Source organism: Letharia lupina (genome assembly GCF_014066315.1).
Source record: "Letharia lupina isolate WasteWater1 chromosome Unknown contig_4, whole genome shotgun sequence".
NCBI classification, from domain to species: Eukaryota; Fungi; Ascomycota; class Lecanoromycetes; order Lecanorales; family Parmeliaceae; genus Letharia; species Letharia lupina.
Window position 1 is genome coordinate 203975 of NW_023502973.1, and position 26762 is coordinate 230736.

At 50.5% G+C, this 26762-nt stretch overlaps 7 protein-coding genes across 7 annotated transcripts; 1 reads left to right on the forward strand and 6 right to left on the reverse strand.

The window, feature by feature from the left end:
* Positions 1-458: 458 nt before the first annotated feature.
* HO133_007638 (uncharacterized protein) lies at positions 459-3465 on the reverse strand (the record flags this gene model as incomplete). The annotated part of the gene is made up of 3 exons (XM_037298508.1): positions 459-2990; positions 3063-3161; positions 3223-3465. The coding sequence occupies 3 exons, from the start codon at positions 3463-3465 to the stop codon at positions 459-461; spliced, it is 2874 nt and encodes a 957-aa protein (XP_037155844.1).
* Positions 3466-4954: 1489 nt separating this feature from the next.
* HO133_007639 (uncharacterized protein) lies at positions 4955-5735 on the reverse strand (the record flags this gene model as incomplete). The annotated part of the gene is made up of 2 exons (XM_037298509.1): positions 4955-5356; positions 5409-5735. The coding sequence occupies 2 exons, from the start codon at positions 5733-5735 to the stop codon at positions 4955-4957; spliced, it is 729 nt and encodes a 242-aa protein (XP_037155845.1).
* Positions 5736-7575: 1840 nt separating this feature from the next.
* On the reverse strand, positions 7576-9837 carry HO133_007640 (uncharacterized protein; the record flags this gene model as incomplete). The annotated part of the gene is made up of 5 exons (XM_037298510.1): positions 7576-8225; positions 8287-8846; positions 8896-9243; positions 9296-9408; positions 9475-9837. 5 exons carry the CDS (start codon positions 9835-9837, stop codon positions 7576-7578), a joined length of 2034 nt encoding a protein of 677 aa, XP_037155846.1.
* An 810-nt stretch (positions 9838-10647) lies between these two features.
* On the reverse strand, positions 10648-11300 carry HO133_007641 (uncharacterized protein; the record flags this gene model as incomplete). The annotated part of the gene is made up of 2 exons (XM_037298511.1): positions 10648-11207; positions 11258-11300. The coding sequence occupies 2 exons, from the start codon at positions 11298-11300 to the stop codon at positions 10648-10650; spliced, it is 603 nt and encodes a 200-aa protein (XP_037155847.1).
* Positions 11301-11499: 199 nt separating this feature from the next.
* On the forward strand, positions 11500-15073 carry HO133_007642 (uncharacterized protein; the record flags this gene model as incomplete). The annotated part of the gene is made up of 6 exons (XM_037298512.1): positions 11500-11502; positions 11796-12238; positions 12297-12313; positions 12365-12506; positions 12554-13925; positions 13982-15073. 6 exons carry the CDS (start codon positions 11500-11502, stop codon positions 15071-15073), a joined length of 3069 nt encoding a protein of 1022 aa, XP_037155848.1.
* A 269-nt stretch (positions 15074-15342) lies between these two features.
* HO133_007643 (uncharacterized protein) lies at positions 15343-16667 on the reverse strand (the record flags this gene model as incomplete). Its single annotated transcript, XM_037298513.1, has 2 exons — positions 15343-15677; positions 15743-16667. 2 exons carry the CDS (start codon positions 16665-16667, stop codon positions 15343-15345), a joined length of 1260 nt encoding a protein of 419 aa, XP_037155849.1.
* A 3574-nt stretch (positions 16668-20241) lies between these two features.
* Positions 20242-25575, reverse strand: HO133_007644 (uncharacterized protein; the record flags this gene model as incomplete). The annotated part of the gene is made up of 7 exons (XM_037298514.1): positions 20242-24244; positions 24317-24515; positions 24568-24672; positions 24724-24765; positions 24816-24929; positions 24982-25209; positions 25266-25575. The coding sequence occupies 7 exons, from the start codon at positions 25573-25575 to the stop codon at positions 20242-20244; spliced, it is 5001 nt and encodes a 1666-aa protein (XP_037155850.1).
* Between the last annotated feature and the right edge of the window lie 1187 nt (positions 25576-26762).

Sequence of the window (26762 nt, forward strand, 5' to 3'; positions counted from 1 at the left end):
GGAGACCTTTGACAGCCAATGAGAGACATCTCTTGAGGGGCATGGACTTTCAATACGATGAACAGTTCTTGCCAAAGTGTAGATAGTCAATCCAAAAATACGTATGGTCTTTGATCTCCTTAAGCCTCTTCTCTCCCTCCTACTATGGCATTCTGCACTTCATCACTTCCCGAGCCAATGCGCCACCAGCGCCATCCGGCCCTTTTTGCTCCCAATCCAATCTATGTAACAGCCTCATTCGCTGAAATGCGCGACTGGCAATGAAGTGTATGTATAACATCGAGAAATAAGAGTCAAGATGTCGTTGAAGAAGGGTTTGCGATCCTCAGTCCCCATTTTTGCTGAAGAAAAGGTTCAACATCAAACCCAGCCCTGAACGCCAGAGTATATCCTATAATGCGCATTTTAACCTCTAGCAGAATACTCCATGCGTATCCACAGCTAAAGTTGAGGACAGGTCAGTATCCACCTCTCCTGCTCCCTTTCCTCGACGATGCCCCCGAATCACTGCTGCCTCTCTCCCCACCTCGGTTCTCTTCCAGACTTCGATGTGATTGCTGAGTAGCGCCAAAGTCACTCATGGCAAAGAGTAGCGGCTCCTCATCCTCAAAATTGCTCGGAGGTCGAGGAAAGCTAGATCTGCTACCACGATGATCTGAGCTTCCACTAACACTGCCTCGCTCAGCGAGACTAGACGCGGAGTTCTGCGGGGGGGTGCCCCTTCCACTTCCCCTACCGATACGAGGACGGTAGGGTGCGACGCGAGTTTGCAAGGAGCCAGCTTCCTCGCGGTGCTCAAATGACGAAGGCTGTGGTCGATTGCCCCTTTCGGCATCGAAAGGAGATCCAAAAGCGGATTCGCGGGTTTCGACACTCGGCACTGCCACGGCGGATTCGTCGGGCACGTCGCCCTCATGCATGCCAGCGAGGGCGCCGAGGCTGACTGGCGGCCGGTCATCGACGCCAAGACTCGCACTGCGCATCCCGAAAGGGAAAATCTCATCGTCTTCATATGGCATATTTCGGGCTTGCTGCGCGGCCGAGCTCGACCGTCGATAGCTAGGCTGGAACGGTCGTGGAGAATTTGGGATGTCAATTGCTCCAGTTGATGAATCTCGATTACTTCTAGCGTCCCGAGCACCATCCGTGGCAGCAGGGCGTGGACGGCGCTCTTCACCCCGACTAGGGACACGATGAGGATACTCGATGGTACTGTTAGCGCTTAATCTTGAAGGGACAGCAGGCGTATGAGGCGTGTGGGGGGAGATGGGCTTCCCTGGTGATGATGATGGGGATATTGAAGTTCCGGCTACCATTGGCGGTACGCTTGACAATTGACGGCTTGAGGATGATGATGAACGATGCAACAGATGAGAAGACGACATTGAGCTATATAAAGCATCGTTCGAGTCTCTCATACGCTGAAACTTATTCAAGGCAGCGCTTGTCCGCCTCGTTGAGGCTTCAGTTGCAGCCTGATCGTTGGAATGCCTGAAGCTTTTCAGATCCTTTTTCTGATCCAACAACTTGAGGAAATCAGAGATATTATCATCATCTGTCGGGATGGAGCCCGAGCTGGCGCCTCCACCTTCGGCCAAGACACCAGATCCAGGTTGGGCGTTAGAAGAAGTTAAGCTGGCTTTCCCACTGCTGTTGTCATCTTCTGTCCTGCTGCTACCGCCAATGGACAATTTAGCTTTCCTGTGTCCAAAACTACTGCTATATCTGTGCGGAGGACCAGGCTTCGGCGAAATGGATATCGAAGACGGGACATCTGCTGCATTTGGTGAACCTCGTGAGGGAACCGAACCGTATGGTCCAAGAGTTGAAGGCGCTCTGGCCTCCGCCAAAGCAGCCAGAGGTGACGCTTTCCCCAAGGATCCTCGTGGGATTGAGGTCATCAGCTGCTCGGCCTGAGAAGGCGAGGCAGACAACGAGGGACTCTTGAAAGGCATGAAAGATACAGATGGTCTCCTACCCACTCCGGGGCCACCGTCAGCGGAGCGGAGAGACGACCTAGATCCTTGCGCTGATCGCGTATTTGGTGGTCCTCTCCTGGATACCGTATCCTCGGGGGATTCAGAACGCGCAATTTGTGCAGCACGGAGAGCAGATAATGGACTCGAGCTGGTAGGTGGGCCAGGTTGGTGAAAAGTCGACATGCTGCCATACGCTTGGCCTTGATCGGGACGCGGGATACTGTCTCGCCTGTTGTGAGGTAACGAGCCAGCTGCTTCAGTAGTGGTGCGAACAGCGTAATCCTTTCGTTGTTTGTTAGGGTCTTCCCTACGTCCAAGAGACGGCTCAAAGTACTGGTCGTCCATGCCCATAAATCTGGAGCTCAGAAACGCTTCTGAGTTGTCAACGCGAAAGTCGCACTGGGTTCGATATGAAACCTGGAGACGAAAGGATCCAGCAGGAGAATCGATGGGCTCGAACACGAATGTATCGAGGACCTCATCATCACTTTTGAACAGAGCTATTGCCAAGTGATCATTCTTGGATTCTTGTTCGGATTGAGGACCTTGCGTGATACGATATTTGAGTTTTGGCAACTTGGGAGCTGAGCCGGTCTTAGACGACCTTTTGCCAATTTTCCAGGCGGGAAGGAGCCTTGAAACGGAGTAGAGCGATCGTAAGAGCACAACAGTATTTTTGTAGGTGCGAGGGTTATTGGTGCTCAAGTCCTGCGGGATATCCCCTGGAGATTGCCCAAGTTGTATGACCCATCTCTCAATGACAACTTCAGGTCGCGAAGTTTGAACACTGCCCCCAGCTGACGAAGATGGGGACTTGTTCAGCGCCTCTTCTACGTCCCATCGCCTCCCTTGCTCATCAATAATCACCAGACTTTGATGATTCGTAAGATCTTGCGCATCGATATATAATTCGATAATCATTGGTGGAGGTCGATGGCTAACAGCGTCGCAACTTCGCCAAAGGCGAACGTCATTTCGGAGGATATCGGTCTCGTTGATCTCGACATTGAACTATAGTAGAAGGGGCAATCAGCCCTGTATTCGCGTGACCAAGCTGAGGAAAGTCTAGGTAGAAGTACTGACCCATTTGTTCACCCTTTTGACCGTAGAGTCTTTTGAATATGCCTGCGGCAGAGAAACCCGGGAATCGAGGATAGTCAAGGCAGATTTCGTAAAGTAGTTCTAAGATCAAAAATTAGAACAGTCCGTTTCTTTCAGTGTGAAGGGTACCGTGAAAACACACCTGAACGACCTGATTTAATTTGGCAACCGAGTCTTTGCCTTGACTGGCGCTCTCTGGGTCCCGTAGTATTGCGTCCGCTCCTTCGCCTACTCCAATTCCTTGCTCACTCGGTGTACCCCTGCCTGAGCCTGCTCTTGATCCCATCGGAAGCTCTTCTCTAGGGTTATTGGTCCGTGTGGGATTTGTTCGTGGAGAGTTTGCTGGGGAAGCCGTAACCGGCGACGGTCGAGGGTGTTGGTGCATGATGGCTGCGCTGGGGTCGGGTGTGGGCTAAGGCACCAGGGCTTCGAACGTCGAGACTGGATGTTCAGAAATCAATCGTCTACCTTTGCGAGGTGTATATTATATCCAGCAGTCCCATCCAAACTCATCCAATGATTGAAGACTCCATGATCACATGATAACGCCGGTGTTCAGGGGTCTTGACGGGCTGCCTCTTCAACCGGAAAGCGTTGAGCGTGGGCAGTGGATGCGCATGCAGGCGGGGCTGTGCGGCTTGATTGCTATGGATGCATTACTGTTGGTGAAGAAGACGGGGCACAGGCCAGGGAAGGCTCGAGAACGTATGCTTGTGATACTGGTGCCTGAGAGGGCGCTTGGAGGGCGGTCAATGCACAAGGCTGGCTCCAATGTTTAAGACAGCTTCTGTATCTCGGTTTAGAAAGTTGCAGCCTGACCGCAAAACGCCAAACAGGACGTTACACCTTCATTGTGTCGATATCGAAAGTGGAGAGAGTGTGAATGACTCGGATTCAAGAGTCATATGGCTAGCTCGGGGTGCAGGGATCTTCGAGGTATAATTGTCAACTAGCGAGGGATTAATGTCATCTCGAGCATTGATTGCATGATGGTGTTGAATTATAGATGGTCACAGCATCAAGCAAGAATATTGGAGCTTGATGTGAGGCGTGGGTCAGGCACATGATGGATGGGACTGGGGACCTTCTGAAAGCTGGGGTCCAGGCCGGGCTGGGTTTAGCGCCAATGAAACGTTCAGCCTTACGCACTTATCTCAACTGATAAGCCTTGTGGTAACGAGATCTTCCGCCAATTCCGCATTGCTCACCGGATATTGATAGACAATGGTCTACCCCTGAGGGACTTAGGGTAAAAGTTATATTTAAAATACATCTTGATAAGGGAGTCTTGATACCACCAGAAGATGTTAACTTTCACTGTTGCAAGCTATGTGTCAAATGCTCAAAGAGATGAGGAACATGACTTGCTACATAGGCTCGGAGGCCCTGCTATTTGCTACACCTCGAACATCCAGCAACGGTTAGCTACATGGTGACAACAGTGGAAAATCCAGCTTCCGACACTGTGAGAGAACCCGGAATCATTTGGTCCCCAATTGTGCTGCTCTTCGCCGAAAATAGTCATCAGCAACCGAGGATGCAATTGTCGATCCTCGTTCTCAGGCATCGAAAATAGTTGTCAACAACCGAGGAGGCAAGTTTTTACCGGTATCAAACAAGGTTGGCTTGAAATATTTGTAGTCAACGACCGAGCATGCAATTGATGTTCTCAGACCAAGTCTTCCGAGCGCGTCTGAAATGTTCTCAATATCTGGCAGAATGCGATCTAGGAAGGAACCTGCAACAGAGAGTTCACAAATCCGACCTTGAGGGACTGTTGTCGTTTGAATCGATCTTACGTAGGTGTTCAGATGATGAGAAGATTCCAGCTAAACAGCAAGACGCGATACCCAGTCGTGGCTGCAGATGGTCATCTAGACTTCAACAGGGGAAGGGTTTCCGCCGTTCGTTGATGACAAACCGCTCGCTCGATGACTGAGACCGATGGTGCCACCAGGATGATAGCCCTGGAAAACCACTGAAGGATCAAGATGAAGACGTCGAGCAACCGCCATTGCTAGGGCGTCAGTCAAAGCAAGTGCAACCGTGGTGGACGTGGTTGGAGCAGCCACACCAAATGAGTCGACCTCGGAAGTTGGAATGGGTGCTGGGAGAAGAATCGATAGATGCGGAGACCGAGATTCAAATAGGGGACATGTCGATGGGGTCGCATGGGATGTAACCGCTATAAGCGCCATGTCGAGAGGAAGATAGGGCAGAAGATTCAGTAGTTCCGGCGTCCTTCCGGAGAAAGTAATGACGAGGATTGTATCATTCTGGTGCAAACAGTCAGCTTCGTAGTCTCCTAGGAGTAACAAGGATGCATACTTCTCCTATCATGCCTAAGTCGCCATGCAAAGCTTCTGTGGGGTGAAGGAAGGCGCTTCGGATGCCAAAGCTGTTCATTGTCGCTACCACCTTCTGGCCGATTTTGCCACTCTTTCCAACGCCGACGACTACCAATTTCCCACCAGAGCAGATAGACGTAGTGATGACATTGACAGAGTTGGCAAGTCCCGCTTGGGCAATATCATCAGACGCATACAGGCCTTCAAGCTGCGTTAGAGCGTCCCGCTCTGTCCCGATAACGGATAACGCTGTGGCTAATGCGTCTTTGCTGCTGATTTCCTCGATGGGCCCTCCTGCATCTGACATTGCTGCGGGAGAGAGTGGCGATGTCGGCGTTAGGGGTAGTTGGTATATGGCTGTCGAAGCCAATTTGGATTCGCCCATCATGAGTGGGGGCTGGCGAATATTCTTTCTTTGTGATGAAGATTGGGACGGGGAATTCAGAAGCACTGGGGCGTCTTTGCGTGTTCACAACATCATAGTGAATATTTTGCCAGGAAGCAGAGGACCCTCGGAGGTCTACCACTTCGTATAAAAGCTCAGCTCAGAGAGATAGAGCAGGTATTGCAGTACGGAGGAAAGGGTCCTCAAAGCGGAAGAATTGTGCCCACAACGTAGTCAAGAGATGAAAGAAGAGCAGGATCAAGCCATTTTATAGAGTGTCAACGGCACGATCAGTAAGCAAGAAGTTTCATGAAGTACTCTACTCTACTCCACCCTCGCACGCAATCTGGAGATAAGGTAGGTTCGTCACTTTTATCTCCTTCCCGTTCTTTGTGTCAGCATTTGTCTTCCAAGGCTTGAATCTAAACCGCATGCAGGAGGTGCATTCGTCATTGAATATGTATGGGCATCAACAGGGTCCAGGGTCCAGGGTCCAGGGTCCAAGAGCACCATCAGCAACTCTATTCAAGCGCGAGGTTTCACTTGATGTTAATCGATTAATTGTATAATGCGGAGAAATCATGTTTCGGCATCTTTCGGCCTCGTGGCAAATGGATTAGAGGCCTCTCGGCCGCATGCCAAGAGAAATGATGAACGCAGGGATCTGCGTCTATCAAAGAAAATGTCAAATCCGAAGGAGCTTCAGGGATCTAGTAGCCAAGCAAGCTATACTACATATGGCTAGCAAGGAAGACCCCGCAGGAAGCACCTTCCGACTCTATCTCCCAACGACATCTACTAATTCTCCGCTCGGTACCGCACATCCAAAGATACCCGTACGAGTATGCCATCCCTGGCAGCGAGCGACCGATCCTCTATCCCACCTCCTGTACCGCCACAGCACCCCCCCCCTCTCTCGCTCACCCCGTGGTGGCCACGCAGCGGAACTGCAGCATCACAAGGCCAGAAATGAAGCCAGTGAACTTCCCGTCTCCTATTCGGCGATCTGACAAGTCAAAGGCGCTGATGCTCCTCCGAGCCTCTCAGCGCGTTTCCCTGTCAGGTCATCAGTCCGGGAAGCGGTCGCCGCAGCTGTGACCATAATCTCATACAGCGGCGGTGCAATTCAGTCTCCGTCCCCGAATTCTTTCGTCCTTACATCAGATGGTCCGTCGCCTCGTGCTCCCGAGACCATTCACCCAGCGCACAGGCTCCCTACAAAGTTGAGCAAGGCCCTGACGGGACTCCGATCGTGGTATCCATACCCTCTGCATCACCGCTCGCGACCGTAACCTACCTCCAAAAGTCTCGAAGGATAGATGTTCAATATGACGACGGCAGACCGGGGGTCTACGGATCTTCTCGCCTCTAGGGTTGACATATGGGTTTTGATCAGATGGCATGGGCATACTGGAATGGGTGACCGAGGAAATGAAATTTTGCAATATAAATTGGAGCATTTGTGCGGAAGGCAGGGGCTAGATGTGCATAGCGCTACGTAACATCATGATACGGAACGGAGCAAAAGATGATGTGTTTGTGCTGCAATCATGGCTAGATCTGTAGCAATACACGAATTGATGGTGGCGAACACGGAGTCGAATGGAGCAATGCATGATTGTTGTAGCTTTCCTAACTAAAGTAATAGAACAAGTTTTGATGCTAGCCGAATTGAATTTGTGCTTCCCTTGCAATTATCGATCTGACGAGTTCGTATCATAATGTGAGTGAAGAGATGAACTCGTAGCAGTCCCCGAAGAAACTACTCAAATTCGTTCAGAAACCCCTTGGCACCCACCGCAGTCCAATCTGTAGCCTCTCCGTTGGAACCATTGCCCACCGCAGCGTCCGCAAGGTGCTGCAATCCACCACGAGAAGTCATGCTGTCATTGGACGCTTGAGGGGCACTATCTCCGAGCTTCTTGCTGATGAACGAGCTGATAGGCGCATTCCAGACCGTCTTGTGAGGCCTAGATTTGCTAGATTCGATGTCTTCTCGAACGTAGCCAGTGTCGAGAACGGCGCGAAGCTTTTGCAAAGTGGCCACAGATTGCTCATTGCCCATGTTCTCTGCCAGCGTGATGGCAGCGAGCCCAGCGAAATGATGAGTCAACGGTCGCACACCGCCAATGGGCGAGCTTAGCTGATCGACAATTGTGTAAGCGAGATCCAAGAGTTCCGTCGTTATCGAATCGGGAAATCCAGGAAGTCTGAGGGAGAGGAGCTTAAGGTGGGCGAAAGCTAGGTATAAGTGTGGCGCCTGACGGAATGTTTGGTACAGACCTTCACCCAAGCGGTCAATCTCTCCTTTCATCAAGTGATCAAGGAGAAGCTCGCGCGGATGGGAACGATTGCGCTCGGGGTACTGGTAGAGGATAGCATGGGATACATGGCCCAGCGCGAGCGAGATACCTGCAGTCCGTTATCATCTAATTGTAGGGTGAAGACCATCATGTGGCTGTTTTTCACTTACGGACTAGGTGGTAGGCGTCGGGTCCCAAAATATCCTCATCGGACGCAACCAGACGTGCACTATCTTCGGCAACCAGCAATGGGCTGGCTGTACTACTGGCATGAAAGCGGTCAAGCACAATCAGGCTCAGCCAAACGCGCCGAGCTACCTTTGGGCTAGAATCTTCATCCTCTGTGCCCCCCATTTCGAAGGCGTGGGATTGGTGCAGATTCAAGTATGTTGCGATGCTGACCGCTTCGGCAATCCAGGACGTGTTACGACTGTGCACGGGACCACTATTCTCGGTGACGATGGCCATGAAGAACAAAGCTTGAAGGTATGCGAAATTGGCATCGCACGTTCGGGCTTGGGGTCCCTCTGCTTTCAAGGCTGCGAGTTCTGATGTGACTCGGGCTAACAAAGCCTCAGGCTTGAGAGCAGAAGTACAACAGGTGACTGCTAGATCGCGTGCATGGAGCAGGGCTGTACGAACAGTAGAAGGTACTTTCTCGAGTTCGTGATGCACCCGGCCTTCCTGGCGTGCAAGCACAGGAAAGAAGGGTTGGATGAGCTTGCCGTAACTATAGAAGAGTTAGAGTGGGATTCAAGCCTTACAGAATTCCAACTTACTCGTAAACCGATGGATCAGGTGCCATGTTGTTCAACGTGTCTCGTGTTTGTTGATGGACGAGGGATGTAGGGTGCAAGACTCTAGGCACTTGAAGTCCATTTGCAGCCGCGTCGGTATTAGTGCCGCGATGTCCTGGCGAGAACTCTAGAAGCTCTTGATGATCTTGCTCGAAGTTTTGTTGCCCCATCATCATACCATGATTTCTGTGTCTATTATATTCAAGCGGCGGAGAATAAGCGCTCCCTGGACCGGATGGATCGTGAATGACCGGGGCATACTGCATATCCGGAGGAGTAGCCCCAGAATTTTCCAACCTATTTACACGCTCTGCTAATTCCTTGATGTACCTACAAGAGAATGAGTATGTCATAGGCCCCCGTTTTCTTGGTATCGACTTACCCTTTGCTTGGACCACGCTTTTGTGGCGCTCTTCTGAAATCGCACACCTGGTCTGCTCGTTTGCAGGCACTGCACTGTATACCGGGTGTCTCCGACTCGGCATCGCATCGTATCTAAAGAGGTTGGTAACGAGCCCGTGAATCTGGAAAGAGCGCTCCAGCAAGCTGGGAACAAGATACCTTCTTTCTTCTACATTCATCGCACGCTCTCGTAACCTTTGCTCTCTTTCTTGCAGAAGAATCCACATTGCTCCGCCCTTGGCTCTGGTCTGCGTCAAGGCCTCGTTGTGCAAGCTGCTGTGGCGTGGCGGACTGAGCTTCTCTTGAATTCTGTCCATTTTGTGTGAATATTTGTCCGTTGTGGTTTATCTGCCCATACTCTTGTCCGTCACCGACAGGTCCTCGCATGTTTGCTGCTGGAGCTTGCTGCATGTGCGCGTGCGCGTGCTCGGCTGGAGGCATCTGAGGTTGGGCTGCATAGGAAAATGGATGCATTCCTCCATGAGCTGCCTCGGGGTCTGGGTAGGATGGCTTCGGATCCATCTTGAAATGCTCTCGTCGATAAGTTCTCAAACGATGGTGCTTTTGAGAGCAGAATAGATGGAAAAGAAGTCGAGAATGATGTAGGTGTGTTGTGCAAAAAGCAAGGTGTGGACGGTAATAAGAATTTTAAGGCTAGCGCCATTGGCAGTTGGCTAGAGCTCTGGCGAGCGCTCATACTTGTGCTGATACTCAAGAAACTTATGCTCCTCGTCTACAGAAAAGACTGGATTTGAATGATGCTTCTACTGGTTTGAGCTCTACAGCTTAGACGCCGTTGAACGGAGATGGAGAGAAGTTGTTCCTAGCCACGGCTTCGGAGTAACCTGAGAGAGCGAAACCCTAACTACGAATGCAGCAATCCAACAGGATCTGGTCTTTATCAGAGTACTTAATCGTTCTTTAATCTTGCAGACATTCAGATAGTACATGGGTGCTCTGAGTGCATGCTCATGCTATCTGAGGTTGACCATGATAGGCGAAAGCTGCCGTTTTCTAAATCGACTTTTCGAGGCTCTACTGAGCTTGGAAAAGTGAGAATGCCATCTCTCAGAAACCCAAGCTCCATAGCAAATACATCGTGAACCTCGTTAAGGGCTCGTTGGGCAGCTCCAAAGACCTCTCAGAAGATTCCAAGACAAGCCCGCAAGGACGAGGCAGAAGCTTTCTTCATCAAGATCCTCCATTCCAATCTTCCGCGGCGCGCCCCTTTTTGGACAGGAGAACCTCCAGATTGCCTGGAGATGAGGTCGGTGCCGGAGCACCTGTCCCATGTGTGAGGTGTAGCATCCCATGCTTGCTCGAAGGCCCATGCTATCTCCTCTTCCTGCCTACCACCTCTGTAAATCCCTCCTCATCGACCTTAGGTTGGACCTTCTCCTTGGGAGTCTTCACCAGCGCAGGTGCTTCTCCCATTTCGACATCATCGTTGTCGTCGTCCTCGTCGATACCATCACTATCCCAATCGGTTTCATCTTCATGGTCATCCCTAGAGAAATGGTGAAAGTTGATCCTCTCACCACTACCCCTGCCCTGCCTCTCCTGCCATTTCGAATACATCTCATCCACCATGGCGAAATCCCCTTGCAGAGTCAATTTCCTCAAACCAATGATCTTCGCGGAGATCTCTTCCCCACTGCCATCTTCAACGTTGACATCAAATTCATCGTTCATGACCTGAAGCAGAAATTCCTCGACATATTCAACGTCGGCATCTGGTGTAGTAGATATCAGGTCGGAAATTGCTCCTGCAAACCAGTCCCGCTTCTCCGAAGAATCAGGGCCACCCCATGAGTTCTGGACAGCGAGAGTGAGAGCAGGCCATGTAGAGAGAGAGAGGGCGATTGAAAGGTCGAACTTGCTCTGGATCTTCTCTGTCTTCTTTCAGCAATTTGGACTGTGTAGAGACGACATCAATATGTACCAGGTGATGGAGGAAGCGCAACACCTCCCTGGGTTTCTCTCATTGGCTTCGACATTGAGATCGACGATGGAGCTGATATTGTCTTCAGCGGTCAATGCACGACGCTGTTGTCGAAGGGGATGATGGGTCCATTAACAAAATCTGGTGGACACTTATGGCTCGGGAGATCGACATGTCCGAGATAGCCGAGGAATCTAAGATTTTGGACATGACGATTGAGAAATCTCCGTCATCTCTCCAAAATGGTACGATTCTCCACATCAAGTATTCAAGTCGTTGTGACACCCAGATATGAAAGTGGTCGCTGGTTTATACTGCATCTTGTGCTAATGTTCTCATTGTTCTGCGTCTCCTAGATGCTCTCTCGTAGGTTTTCGATATCTGCATTACCTACTCGCGCCACCCCTTGAACAGCCATGGTCTTCAATACCATCTCGGTCGGCACTGCAGTCGCACCTACAGTAATCGAGACTTGTTTTTCTCATGTATGGCTAGCTTGTCGCTCTGTTCCACGGATTGTAGCTCACGAATGCCATAGTACCTCAATCGCAAGCCTCTCCGTCAGATGCCCACTGCCCACATCTCGTACCACGAAGGCGTGAATCTCATACGCCAATTCCTTGCCTATGCTTCCCATCATACAGTCGAAGAGGTACAGGGTTTTACGTCTCAATGGGTTCCCAGTCCACGCTGGGTCAAAGTCGACGAAATCACAATACCCCAGAAATGCCTATCTGGAGCTGCGGACGCGGTTGTAGCACAACTGGGGCACCATGGTGTTGACAAGGTAGGAGGCGAGAAATGGTGGCAATGGCGAAGAGACGGCAGCGTCTTGAGGGCGGAATGGATTGAGATGAGGAGAGATTTCGATAAAAGGAAGGACGAGAAGGGCAAACGAGTCATGCTCTATGTACACGGGGGTGCCTACTTCTTTGGGAGCGTGGATGAACATCGGTATCAGCTTCAGCGTCATGCTCGAAAGTTGGAAGCTAGGGTCTTTGCGCGGTGAGTGTACAGCTGAAGATGGTTCAAAGAACAGTGTACTGATAAGTCATAGTGAGTCTTATCATCGGAACGGAAGTCACCGGCAGTATTGACACGATTCAGCACGATATCGATTAGCTCCTCAATATCCATTTCCTTGCGGTCTTCTCGATTGTCTAGCAGCATACCTCTACCTTTTGACTGTGCAAGATCCCTCGGAGATCGTTCTTGCAGGCGATTCAGCGGGAGGCGGGATGATTGTTAGGTATGTGAGATTATACTAGGAGCGTGCCACAGCTAAATTGGGTCTAGCATACTTGTAATACTACGCGATCGAGGCCTGCCTCTTCCAGCAGGAGCAATACTAATATCACCTTGGGTCGACCTGACCCATTCTTTCCCCAGCGTCGCAGGCGATGGCTCATTAGATTTCATTCCCACTCATGGCTTCCTACAGAGGCCTTCAGCCTCATGGCCACCACCCAATACAGATGATATGGAACAAATAGCAATGCATGCCGTTGAGCAAGTGGCAGGCGAAGGACTGCCTAGAAAGTCAACTAACGCAGAAAGGCGAGAGGCAAGGAACAGTGCAGTGCAGGGTTTCTCAGTTGATCACACCCCAGAGAACTTACATCCCAAGGAAAACGCGGATAATCCAGCCGGTACTGACGGTGCTGGAGAGCGACCTGGTAATACGATTCCTGGCGCTGGACACAATTTCTCAATTATGATCGGTGGCAACTTCGTCGACATAAAGGACCAAATCCAAATGTACACTACTAATCAGCTCATATCGCATCCGCTCGTTTCGCCGGTTTTACAACCATCATTAGGTGGCTTACCTCCATTGCTCGTTGTCACGGGCGGTGGTGAGATACTACGAGATGAGCAGATATATCTTGCTCACAAAGCCGCGCATCCTTCGCAATATCCTCCAGGTGATGCATATCTAGACGAGTATCCCGAAGCGAGGGACCTCATCGCAAAGTGGAAGCCTACAGATGTGCAGCTACAGGTCTGGGACGATCTTTGCCACGTGGCCCCTACACTCAGTTTCACACGACCAGCAAAATTCATGTATCGGTCTATTGCTCAATTTGGCGCTTGGGTCCTCGCTCGAGCTCAAAAGACTGAGATTGAGATCATGGATGACGATGAGGTGTCCCTCATTTCCGTGGGATCAGACACCGAAAGTGAAAGCGATTTCGATAAATCGAAGCAAACAAAAACCACCATGAACAATGGCGTGCCTCAAGGGGGAACTGCCGCGAAAGATCAAGTGGGCAGAGCTGGCGATGCTTTGCCAGCTTTCAAGGATCACATGATACGGCAAAGAGTCGACCGGCACGGTCACATCTTTCCTTTAGATCCACCTTCATCGATGCCGGCTCTACAGATGTCGGCAAATGAAGTTGGCGTGATTAAGCCTGGTCCCGTCGGGAAATGGTTGAACGCTAAGAAACAGTGGGACCAAAAGTATGCTCGAGAAAAGCGAAAGGTACAAAAGCAGCGAGCGAAAGAAATGGCCAAAGGCTTTCAGGGTTTCGGTAATGATGAGGTGCCTCCGCCTTCAGCACTAGCTGGACGGCGAGGTCTGAGCATGCCGAAGGAAGAGAAGAAAAAGAAGAGCTGGGGAATGAGTATGTGGAGCTTGTGGGGAAGCTCGCACGATGAAAATACTGTATGGATTCTTCCCTCTCCTCTGAGGTGTTGTGTTACGGTGCTGATAGTTCGCAGATTCAACGTGAAAAAAAGGCAGATAAGGAAGTCAACACCACGATAATATCCCAGAACGACGGTGCCAACGCCAGACCAGTAGGTGCTGACCGAGCAAATAAGCTATCACGTTCGCGGTCTCGGCGGCGAGGCGTGACTGACGCAGGTCAAACTGATTACATAGCCAAACCTGGAATTGACGAGAATACGCCAGCTGCAGAATTGGATCGCCGAAGAAATGAGCAAGCATTGAACAGCCAAGCAAACGGCCATCCAACCGATCACGCTCACCTCGCCCCTCCGATTTTCCTCTCCAGTCCACCGGATGAGAATTCTGAGAATGCGAAAGCAGTACCGCTACCTGCTAGCCCTGGGGAGCGGCCTTCTGCAGGGCCGGGCAAGGCCTTCCCGTTCAAACTCGGCAGGACTTTGGGTAATCAAGACGTGAATGCCAGTACTATCACGCTGGCCAGTCAAGCAGGTGTCGTCAGCCCCAACCGAGACGAAGAGAGTAAGCAAGTTAGTGACAGCATCACTTCAAGTCCACCAGACCGAAATTCCGAGAATGCAATAGCAGTCCCTCTCCCTGCCAGTCCCGGGGAACGGCCCTCCGCAGGTCCTGGCAAAGCTTTCCCTTTCAAGCTTGGCAGACACCAAGGTAGTCTAGGTATTGAGGGCGCCAATGCCAGTACTGTCACTCTCACCAGTCAAGCAGGCGTCGTCTCGCCCAAGGGGGACGAGACGGGCAAACAAGCTGGGGATAGCCCAGACAACCAGGACGAAGTCTTCATTGACGCACAGGAGAACCACGATCGTCAAAGAACGATAGAACCGGTAGAAGACGCCCACGGCGAGTACGCTGATGGCGTGGACCACTACGACTTGCGCAACAAACTTCCGCTGGCGGGCGAGAACGGGAACGAGCTAGCGAACACTGCCGTAGGCCCAGTCGAAGAGAGGAGAGGCACGTTGGAGGATGCGAAGGGCGTGCTGCATCATGGGCCCGGTGTCATCGGGGGCATTGGAGAGAAGAAGGGCGAAGGGAAGGGAGAGGAAGAGGAAGAGGTGATAAGGCCTGGGATTGATAGGAGCGATACTGCGAGTTTGGATTAAGCGTATTATACCCACTCTTATTGCTTCGCCAAGAGTCAAAAATCGATAGCAAGTTGTAACGGCGCTGAGTTCGACGGCGAAGGCCACGTCATACGATCCCAATGCTGTCACTGCTCTATACAAGAACTTTGAACGTAGGAAGCTAAACAGATAGCAAAGTCAAAAGCAGCGCCATGCGTCCAACCCAGTAGCAACCTCATCGCCCGGCCCAATGCGCCCCCTTGAATTTCAAAGCCTCAGCAGCAAAAGAAGCTAATCCCATGACCTCCTCACTCCCAATCCTCTTCCTCGTCGTCATCCTTCTTCTCCCCCGCCCTCGGACTCCCAGGCGCCCTGCTCGTCGCACCGCTCACGAGATCATAGCTCGTGTCGCTATCCGGTTGGGACAGAGCGTCCTGGGAGCGGCGTGGTTCGGCGGGCTTGAGCGAGGGCGGTTCCTGTGGCTCATCTGCTTTGGGGTCGGTCGAGGAGGGCGGTTGGGAGATCTCTGGTGCTTCGGAAGCGGTTGGGGGAGGTTGGGATTGTTGAGGGGTGGAGGCTTTGTCTTCTTCGTCGTCGGAGTCGTCGTCCCAGCCGATGTTTTCGTGGGTGGATTCGGTGGCGCCTGTTGTAGGTCAGTGCACGGTGCTCGGCAGGTTTCCTGTTGGAGAGAGTGTGTGTGGGGCTTACCTTTCAATATGTCTTTCCTCCTCTGCTCCTCCGTCTCCACCACCATCCTCAAGAAGTAATATCTCGTCCAAAAGTCCTTGTATTCTACTTTCTCCGGCACCAGTTTCTCCATTGTCCGTCTCAGCTCTTCATACTTCTCCAAATCCTGAGCTATAGCGTCTGTCTTTTTGTCCACATCGAAATCGTCTTTCCACTTTGCATACTCCGCGCTCGCAGGATCGGAAGTGAAGCTTTCCAAGGAGGAGTGTATAGCGTGTAATTGGGCGTCGAACCGCGTGCTGTGGATGACCCGTTTGCCATCTTGATCTTTACTTTCGAAGAGGACTTTCCGTGAGCCGTCTTTGTTGGTCTCTTCGGTGGGAGGAGCAATGGTCACGGCATCGCGGAGGAAATTGCCGATGTTGGCACCGAATCTGAAGATTGCTGCGTCCGCTGCTTCTTCTGCTTTCTCGAGATCCTTCAACCGTTTTGCGGCTTCAGCACGGAAGCGAGAGATGACGCTTTCGGATTCTCGTAGGGCTTCGCTTTCAGACCGCTCCTTGTCGTCCTTTCCCTCTTTCTCCGCCTCTCTACCGGACGTCTGATTGGCAGCCGGGGGTGTAGATGGTGGATCCTGTCCCGTCGACATGGATCGTGCCCGACTAACGAGGGTAGATCTTAGATCCGTGAAGCCTTTGAGGGCTTCACCGCTAGCAGCAGTGGCTTCCTGGCGGGCGCCCTCGTAATAAGTCTCGCCGTGCTTCCGGACATCGCTGAGAAAGCCGCCGAGGCGTGCTCCCCAGGGGCTCGATGAAAAGGATTTGTATGCCTCCTTTAATTCGGTGTTCAGGTTGCCATCTTTTTGGTTGGGGTCTTGTGATTTCTTATTGGCGATTTGGTCAGGGGAGAGGACTTCCTCTTGGATGTGGTCGTAGGCTATGTCCATGGTTGGAGATACAGATGCCACCAAACCGGCGGATGGGCAGGGCGAGCGTCTTATGTGTAAGTAGGGAGACAAGATGTGAGATTGAGAGGGGTAAGTAAGGGTATCTCACGTGGAAAGTAAACAGTGGTTCAGGAGACAGGCATGCGGTCATGGAGTGCAGGGCAGCGGAATGTTCCGAGGCTTGGCATCCGGATCTCACAAGGGTGTGGCCGCTTTACGTCTAGCGAATGAGCTAGAGGAGCAGGGGTAATATCAAAGTCCGCGCTGTTGAGACCACTTGGAAGAATCAGAAGCTTTCATGTAGGAGTCGTATAAGATCAGATAATATGTCAGCCCAGAAATTATACACACCCGTTCTATGGATAGGACCTCTGACCTTAGAGTATTTTATCCTGCAGCAATCCTCTACGCTGCGGCGGTTGTTATTTATTCTATGATACTCTTGTACTCTACAATAACACCTACTCTACTCTACTCTTCCACTCTGCGATCCTCTTCTGTTCCACGATACCCTCAAAGTTGTTTGCAGCCCGTCCTTCAGCTTCTTCGGCAGATGTCCGTCAGCCCAGATAATATGAGAGCTATTCTTACAGTGCGAGAGGAACGACGAGGGGCAGATGGTGAGAGCGAGACCGACGGCTGCTGCCTACTGGCTGAGTCCGACCAATTTCGACAAGATGTAGGAGGCATTTTCACGCCATGGTCTTCGTTTATAGATGTTTTTGAAGCTTCAATTGAACCAATGATGCTAAAGTAGGTGATTATGTTGATATATATATGGGACTAACATAGAATCGGGTGGGGCTGTAAACAAGAGCCAATGCACAGGCTTCTCATGGGTTTTGCACAGGCCAAATTTCCCTGCTTTGACTTCTTTTTCGTCAACAAATCACTCAAAAATCTCAACAATCTCCAAGTCCAGCAGTCAATATAGACTTAGATCTTCAAATATGTCCAGAGCTTCGAATCTGTTCAGAGGACGCGAATACGTGTACGTCAGTTTTCGCTTCCTTGGATTACGCTTCTCAAAACGATGAATCGGCCTTGAAGAAGGGTTAATGTCGCGGTTCAACCGTTCTGCTCGTCTGACAGCTGCTTTGTCGCTTAATATGCGGTGGCGCCACGAGTGAGCCATTCATCTCGCGTCGTATTGTATGTTCCAGAATCCAAAATGTCGATGTACGTCTCTTTCATCATACCATAAAATCGCATCGCAAGAAGCGTCTTCTAGTGGTTCCCAGCCTTCGTATTCATCAGCACCGTCAGAACGTATGGCGTCGTACCTGCTTTCATGACTGGGGGTGAACTTCGATTCGAGGGCAAATATCCATCCGTCAGATCTCCCTGAATAATCCCGAAAAAAGAGGCCACGTCACATCCGTGTCTCTATTCATCTTCGTCTATTCTGCGTTGTCTTGTCCACTCTGCATCCTCACTGTTCCTTCTCTTACGCCCCTTTTCTACGCTTTGCTTACCTGCACAGTTTCGTGCTGTAAGATGTCCGCCCGCGACATCTTCTGAATTTGGCACTGTGTTCGCCTCTGAAGCCAGCGTCTTTCCCTATGCCGCAATTTGGTGATCTGGCCTTCCTCAACATTGATCCAGTAGCGGTCGCTTGAGAGAGACTATGAAATCTCAAAAACGCGGACTCCGCAACACCGCTAACCTCCCATTGCCGGAAGGCGAAGTCCAACTGAAGTGGCATGTCTAGTACATATACCACGGCCTCGTCAGTTGTCTTCGCACCGAATGTGTGAACTTAGTCCACTGCCCGGTCAAGATCAAGGCAATTGTTATTGTCCCGATTTGAAGCCACAAGCGTAGCCAGATCACATGCTCAGCAACCCTATGAATCAGAGGCTGAATCTCTAGCCTCTGTACATCTTCTTCTGGTCTTTGAAGAGACCTTGCAGCGAATCGATCGAGGCCAGGAGGTGGCGGCAGTCCTTTTTCACTAGTATCGACGGTGCACACGAAATGACCTTCATACTCTTGCGAACTGCGTAAGCCGGTTGCAGTATTTGGGCTGGGTAGCGCCATTGCTTGCACAAACCCAATGATTGCAAACCCTGTGTTGGCAAGCTTGAGCATCTTGAATGTAGCTGGAGTCAAGAACTGCGGCGTGCAGGAGGGAACACAGAAAGCTGGTTACTCGGTCGAGTATTGGAGCGTTGGACTGATAGCAGCGGATATGGAAAGGTGCAAGAGAGCACTGCGAAAAGGCTGAAGGATGACGAACTCAGGGGAGGGTTTCAAGCCTATATAAGTGTCCGAATGCCATTGCAGGAGCAAATTCAAGCTTTCGGCGGATCCCATCACCTAGCACGCGAAATGCAATTATGATATCACCCCGATCAAATCAGACACTAGCTAGTCTTTGGGATTCAAGTGTTATTTTCAGATTCCGCATGAATAATGCCAATCCGCTACCACATGCATGACTGATGTGGCTTCGTTGTGCGGAAGAAAGACGCAAGCTTCGGCCATGCTCGAGCGTCCCAGTTACCAAATCATCAAACCTGGGCGGAGATCTTTGGGAGAGGCCACGCTGTGTTTCCCGCGGGTGCCCATCATGCTAGTGGAGAAGATGGGGGCTCGGAGAATGGAGATGCAACGCTGATCTATTCGCTATGCGGAAAGGCACAGAGGAAGCTGGTAGCAGGGAAGATGAGCAAGAGTGTAGATTGGGACATCTGAGCTACCATGGGAACACTTGTACGGGGCGTCGATGTCAAGTCTTGTACCTTGGCTGCCCATGAGGAGCCAGGGTTATCATCAAATTGGGAAAGTCAGCGGCCTGGAATCCATGCAATGTTAGAGCATTGAAATAGAAAGGGTTATGGAATGTGGGCATGTTTGACATAGAAGCTGCGAGGCTGTATCCGTTCGGCTCTGGCAGGCTGCTGCTGCAGCAGTTGCGGCAATGAGAGTAGCCCGATCATTGCTTTTCATGCAGCCTTCGTGATGAACGCGGATCACTGGCGAAGGATGCATATGGTCATGTCTCAGGGTGCAATTCACGTGATTCTTAATCTTCGAACGGCATTAGCAGAGTGTTTTTGGTAAATTTGGAGCCTCCGAGAGAGAATGAATATGCATATCGATACGTAGAATGAGTGTTATATTCAACATTACGTGTCCCGTCTTCCCTGAACCTTTCGTGCCATAAGGAGCCTTTGACTGCCCGTCGACCGCGTCTATGTTGAAATAGATCGCTTCTCCTTGTACCGTCGTAGCAGCTCCCATGCACTGCCCAAATCCTCTTCCCGTGCTCAAATTCCACCCCGCCTACCTCGCTCAACCTGTAATATCTGCTCCACGCTTAGACGAAAATAGGAGAAAGGAGTGTTTACGGCCGTTGTAAAAAAGGAAAACGGAGTGAGGTCTGCATGCGAATCATGGTCTTCTCCGGTAGGGTACTGACATGCCCAGCGTCAGGACTTGCATTTTTTGATCGCAACGCAACGGTAGTGGTAGTGTTCCAGGGTCAAAGACCTCGATTTGCTGGTGGCTTGTTCTAGTAGAGAGTATAATTGCGAAGACTTTGAGCAAAGCGAGGATGACGTGGATTGTCTCATGTTGTTTCTGGGGTCTCTCGTCCTCCTTTTTCTTGTTCTGCCCTGCATTGCTCCAGATACTTGAAGACTCTAAAGCATATGTTTTCCTTTGCTATCATCGGTGGTGTTCTTCCCTTGTCATCCCTGAAATTGAGAGAAGCTCCAGCATTGACCAGTATCTTTACTGTGTCATAATCACCGTATTCAGCGGCCTCACACAGTGGGGAGTATTTCAACATCGGTCCGCCATCGGGCAATGCACCGGCAGCAAGCAGTATTTGAACCGCCAGCTCGTTGCCATAACGGATTGCCACCACCAAAGGAGTCTCGCCATTGGGGGCGGCGACATCGGGCTCCACTCCACGTCCTATCAGGGCTTTTAGTAGGTCGATATCATCCCGTGAAAGTGCATTGCGAAGCCGTGCAATATCAAGCCATTTCTCTGGAGTGCTTTTTAATCCACAGAATTCCGAGAGTGTTTGAAGACATTTGTGATCTCCACCACTCGCGGCAATCCTAAACAAGTCTTCAGTGACTTTCAAACCGCTGCTAAGCCGTAATGGCGTCGGAGACGAGCATTTGACTTTGATACCTCCGTTCATTAAAAGTATCTCTGGCACGCCTTCTGTCGTATCTGCTTGGAGGCCTTGCTGGAGTAGCAGGTCGAAGAGAATACCCGCATTGTGCACATTGGCTACAATAGCTTTCATGGTTTCTTCTCCAATCTCGACACAATCCACGTCGTCCAGCAGGAATTTGAATGTGTCGTAATAATACTTTCTGGCTGCTGCATTAATCAGGTCTTCTTGAACCGAAGCCCAAACCGAAGGATATCGATTCCAGAAGAATCGGAAAAGGCTAAGCGGCCCGTATTCCGCCGCTAATCGGAGTACGTCAGCCGTAACAGGAACATGCAAAGACTTCTCCGCCACAGCACGTTGAACAATGTCTCGATCATAGCCAGAGTTACTCATTGCACCAATCAAAACCTCTTTCGTAATCTGCGCAGGATCGGTCCTGTTGAGCAAGAGCTCGACCGTGCCCCGCGCTGCTCTGAGGACGCACTTTGCCAAAAGACTCTCTGTCATACTGATCCGACCAAAAGTTTCTTCTAATACCTGAATCACTTCGGTCCCGTTGCCGTAATTTTCTACTGCCTCGACCAGAACGTTTTCTGGAAAGTCAGTAATCTCGGCTCTCGCCAGCAGCAACCTCATAAGTTCACCACCACAGGACCCATTCGCAGCAGCCGCTTTGAGGAGACCCCCCGTGATTCGCTTGATCTCCGATCGTTCCAATATTTCCAGTACAAGGTCAACGTTGGAATATTGCGCCGCGCAGATAAGAACATCCTCAGTCAAATCGGCCGCTCTATCTTGCTCTAATAACAATTGCATAACTTGAGATCTTTGGTTGCGGTTGCAGGCTGCAGCCATGAGAACAAGCTCGCTGATATCGGCTTCACCTCTTCGCTCTAGAAACATTTGGATCAATTCCATCCCGTCATCTTCATCGCCAGCTGCAACCAAGAGCATGTCCTCGGTGATCTGCACTTCACTCGATCGCTCCAGGAACATTTTTACTACGCCTAGCTGGCCGGAGGATGAGTTGAAAGTCGCAGCCAAGAGCATGTCCTGAGAGACCCTTACATCTTTCGCGCGATCTAGCAGCTGCCTCATACGCTTACTCTCACAAATATTTCTTGCTACTTGGTGAATCAATCCAGGCATCTCATTAGCAATGGTAGTATCGTCTACATGGTCCAGAAGTAAGCTCAGCACGGCGTCGCCATGGTCATGATTAAGTGCCGCTAGTTTCAGCCTCTTCATGTTGATGCTGGATTCATAGCCTTGTTCGAGTAGCACTTGCCATAGCTGTGCGTCACAGTAGGACGCTGCCACATCCAACACAGTGTCTGTGATCTTGCCTCCATGTCTTAGCATCAGATGGAAGATTTCTCCGCCTCTTCTTGCCGCGTCAATCATGACATCTTCTGTTATGTTGCCAGCGCCGCCCCTTTCCAGCATTGCCTCTATAACACGCTCATCGCTCCATCGTGCAGCGAACGCCATCAGGCGCGGAGTAAGACCAGATTCTGCCACTTTGTCCAAGAGAATCACCATCTTCTCCAAATATGCGTCGACTACCGATTTTGAAGCTTTAGTATCGCCAGACCCATGCATATAAAGCATACTTTCCGTAATTGTGGGTTCCGCTGCCCTGTTTACCAGCAGTCTGAAATTAACTTGACTGGCGTATTCTAGAGCGAGTTCAAGTAGTCCTTCCGTGATTGCGAAGCCAGGGTACCTCTCCAAAAGCATGGTCAACTTCCCATCGTCCCGGTCCTCAGCAATGGCAGTAATTATACGATTGGTGATTATGGTATCAGGAGCCTCATCTAGTAGCGAAGCTAGTCTTTCCTTGCCTGAAGCGCGTACCGCATGGAAAAGCAGTGGCTCAGTCATTACCCAATCTTTTCTGTCTTCTCTAATGATACCAAAAGCTTCATGGTGCGCAGCCAATGCCGCCAAAATTAGACCTTGATCCTTCGTTTCGTCACCCAGTCCTTGGTGTCTTACGCAAAGCGTAATTATCTCGCTAAAGCCGAAATAGGCTGCGACAAGAAATGATCTTGAGAGAGAATCGGAACAGCTGGTAAGAGATTCTTGGAGCTTGAGTGGTGCTTCTGCTGCCACCTCATCTAGCACGCGGCTACAGTACCATTGTACCCAAGCGTTTAGCGGCGAGCCATATCCTAGCTTGTCTGAGAGGAAAAAACGGAAGATCCGCCCGAACTGAGTGTCGTCCGACCTGTTGCGCTGTGGAATTTGTTGACAGTATTCGATCCAGAAGGTGTTGGCGTACCCAAGAAATTCCGCACATGATGACGATTCTGTGTAACCTGAACTCCCACGGAGACGGATACAGTGTAGATCGCTCATCAATTGCTCTGCGACTGGGCAATTTGAGAACGCAACCATTTGCAGCAGGCAGCACTCGGCGGCAAGACTGTAACACGAGACTTCCGCGAATTCCGGCATTTTTTCAAGGTATTCACGAACAGAGAGATGGGCAAAGCGAAAGACGTCCAGACCTTCGTCATATACAACAAAGTTGTTGCAAAGTTCGAGAAGACCGTCCACTGAAATGTCTCCGTCAAAGGTCTTCAGGTTCGCTGCCACCGCGATAAGAAATTTTGAAGCATGCATTTCCTCTCGGGCGCAAAGTAGCCATTTCAGGGCATTGTCGATGATTGACCGAGCAATTTCGAGTTGGGGCGAGATCAAGTTGTTGTAGGCCTCGACGTACAGCTGCTCCAATTTTGGGGGAAGCCTTCCCAATTGTGCCCGGATATCTTCATCACGTTTCAGCGGTCGGAGGACGTCGAGTTGGAGGCTTGCCCATCGGAACATGCCGTCAGCGCCCTTGCAAACTTGGTCAATAATCAACGCTGTCATTTCTTCTTTCGCTCGACTGTTGCGTAAGAGCTGTCCCTTGTTCACAAGTTTCTGTGCCTCTGTCTTGACATAAGCTTCGATGTCAGCTGTGTTTCTGTCAGAAGAGATATCCAGATTTGGATAGTCCCGGAGAGTGTAGACGATATCCTGATCATCACGGCTGGAGACAAAAATCTTGACTAAGCCTACTGACTCCTTCAGGATATGTTCAAATGCATCAAGAAGGCTTTGCCGCATTTCGGCGTCGCATTCGTCAAGAGCATCCACAACAATTATGGTCATACTGTAGTCCTCGATCAGCCTGATGATCAGATCCCGGCTGTCATCTAGTTCGAGACCGTTGGACTTGAATCCTTCGCCTTGTCTTTTGTACTTCTCGATCACCGGACTAAGAAGGGGTGCATCGGGCTGGACACATGATAGCTGCCTAAGGATACTGGCAAGAACCGTGTCCGGTTTTGAGCGTTCGGGCTCGGCCGCGCTCCGAGTGCAGTAGAAATAGACAGGGAGAGCGCTCTGGCTGGCTTCAAACCTCTTTATCATGTCCTCGACGACAAGCGAACTATTTACCAACATACAGTCAGTACCACGCCTCTTTGATACATATACAGAATCCCTGGTATTCTGGACTTACACTAGGGTACTCTTGCCGGAGCCTTGCTTTCCGTGAAGCCAGAGCAAAGACGAAGCGCTTTGCTCATACCATTTAATGTACTGTCGGTCCTGCAGCAGCCATTGACCTGATCCTGGAAGAGCTTGTTTCTTGATCTGCTGGTGATGGTCCAAGTGAGGCTGAGACGATAACCAGCGTAATATCTCCACACGCTCTGTGTCTACACAAAACGTCAGTCAACATGGGCCATACGTTGACATAGAGGTTTTTACGCTTTAAATGATCTTGGAGACTGTCGAGCTGGGGACTCATTCGGCGAATCGGACTGTTGATGGACTGCAGAAGCTCCCGAAGCTTCGCATGCATTTCCTGGTGGTCTGGCAAGGATTAGGTATCAAGTCTACAGAAAATCTGGCATGTCTTCTCACCGATTGACAACGACACAAGCGTGTTACTAATGTCGCTGCTGCCTGTATAGTATCGTATTAGCAGTCTTCCGACCTGGATAACTTGAACTTACGCTCTGCATCTACTAAACCTGCGTGATGGTCCACATTCGCTGTATGCTTATCAATATTGCGAAGTAATTCCTCAAAATCACTTTGAGACGTGAGCGCGGCTTTGGCCATGCGTTCTGCGATTGTACTTAGCCACAGTATGGGAACTTTCGTGGGGAAAAGACCCACTTGGCGTAGACTCCTCAAAGTATCTTTTTGCTTTGGCAAGATAGATCAAAATAGCAGCATACAGCCTTACGAGCGCATCTTCGAGCCCTTTCATAGCACGAGAAGCTGTAGTATCATACGGCAGGTATATTTGCTCGAACGTAGCATAGCGCGAGATACTTCGAGCCATTGTTTCGGCGCCTTCCACGATGAAGGCAAACTTGTTGATATCGCTTACGGCAAGCTGGTCTGGCTTTTAGCTTGGCGAAGAAAGGGAGGCGATATGCATACTTGTAACAAAAAACGTATACCAGCCCACGGCAGTGCAGCGTGTACAGGATCATACTGAATCACGATATCTCCGATTTCTTTGAAACGATCAATCCAGACAACAATCTTGCTGAAGAGATCTTGAAGAATAACCGTCTGGCCACCACCGGGTCGATGAAATCGCCACCGTTTCTCGATGGATTTCTCCCTCGCACTGATGACACGTTGCTCCAGGTCGGACAGGACATCCAATTTGTGTTGGCCATCGAAAGTAACCAAATTTCTATCCCCTTCATTTAGTGTCCTTAGCGCGGCCGCCCAGAGGTCGCTGCTATCCTTGCTCATGATGGTTTCACGCGACCAGAAGCCGGAAAGTTCTGGTGGGGATGAGCTGAAGTCAGATCAACCATCAGTGCGGGGTAGATGCATGAGGCTGACTGAGTTGCGTTGCAGGAATCTGTCGGCTATTTGGCGCACCATCCAATTACAGGCCTGGGAAAACACGCAAGGTTTCGTGTACACAACACAAGTGATTTTACAATACCATTTTATAGACAGTATCATGTTGGGCAAAAAGGTTGCTGAGCATTCAAGGAACGACAGCAATACTGAGAATCCGTCTTAAGAAGGCAGGCAAGGAGCCGAGACTCTTGAACTTCCACCACATCCACGTTCGTTGCCCGTCCTGGGTACGGCTTGCGATGACGAGACATTGTCATTGCATTGAGACAGGAGTGGCGATGTGAGGATGGTCAATGATAGGATGATTACGTCGTGATCACGGAACTTCCGGGCTTGTATCTGCACAGATGCGTTACCGTCCGTCATCTGTCTTGAAGGCACCTACACTCTGATAGCCCACCAAAATCTGTACGAATTCAACCGCCGACAGAGGTCATTATATAGGTGACGGCGTTGCTGCGGGCTGATGCTCTTCACTTTCTAAATTGTCTTCCAATTCAAAACAGGGCACGCAACAGAATAAGTCATTCCGAAAAGTACGAACCGTTGACGTTCCCCGCTTCTAGCGAGCAATTCGGGTGAGCAGAGTCACACAACCCCAGCAGTAACCTTGGACATGGCTGCCGTGACGGGCATAAAGGGAAGCGGTGCGCCTATGACCAGCATTCTACAACCTCGCTTTCCTCCTCGATCCACTCTCCACTTGCCTCTATCCTAGAAAATTGTCAACGCTTGCTCTCTGTGTCTTTGAGGTACTACGGGTGTATCAATTTGTTCAAGTTACGTTAGTGAAGTCTCTCTCGATTGTGCGAGTGGTGACAACATGCCTTGTAGATGCGAAGCATGGCTTTTGTGTTCAGGTTCCTATCTACTTACATCTCCCTGATTGCTGATAGATTTAGATGGGAACCCATAGCTCTCGGAGGCTAAAACATGCCCAGTATGTGCGATTTATGAAGTGTTGAATATGCGAGCTAGCCGATAATTTTATTCCTATGTACAAGGCATTTGGCTAAGCCGTGTTCCTGAATCTTGCTCTGACACGCATCAACGCTTTTCCAAGTAGATTC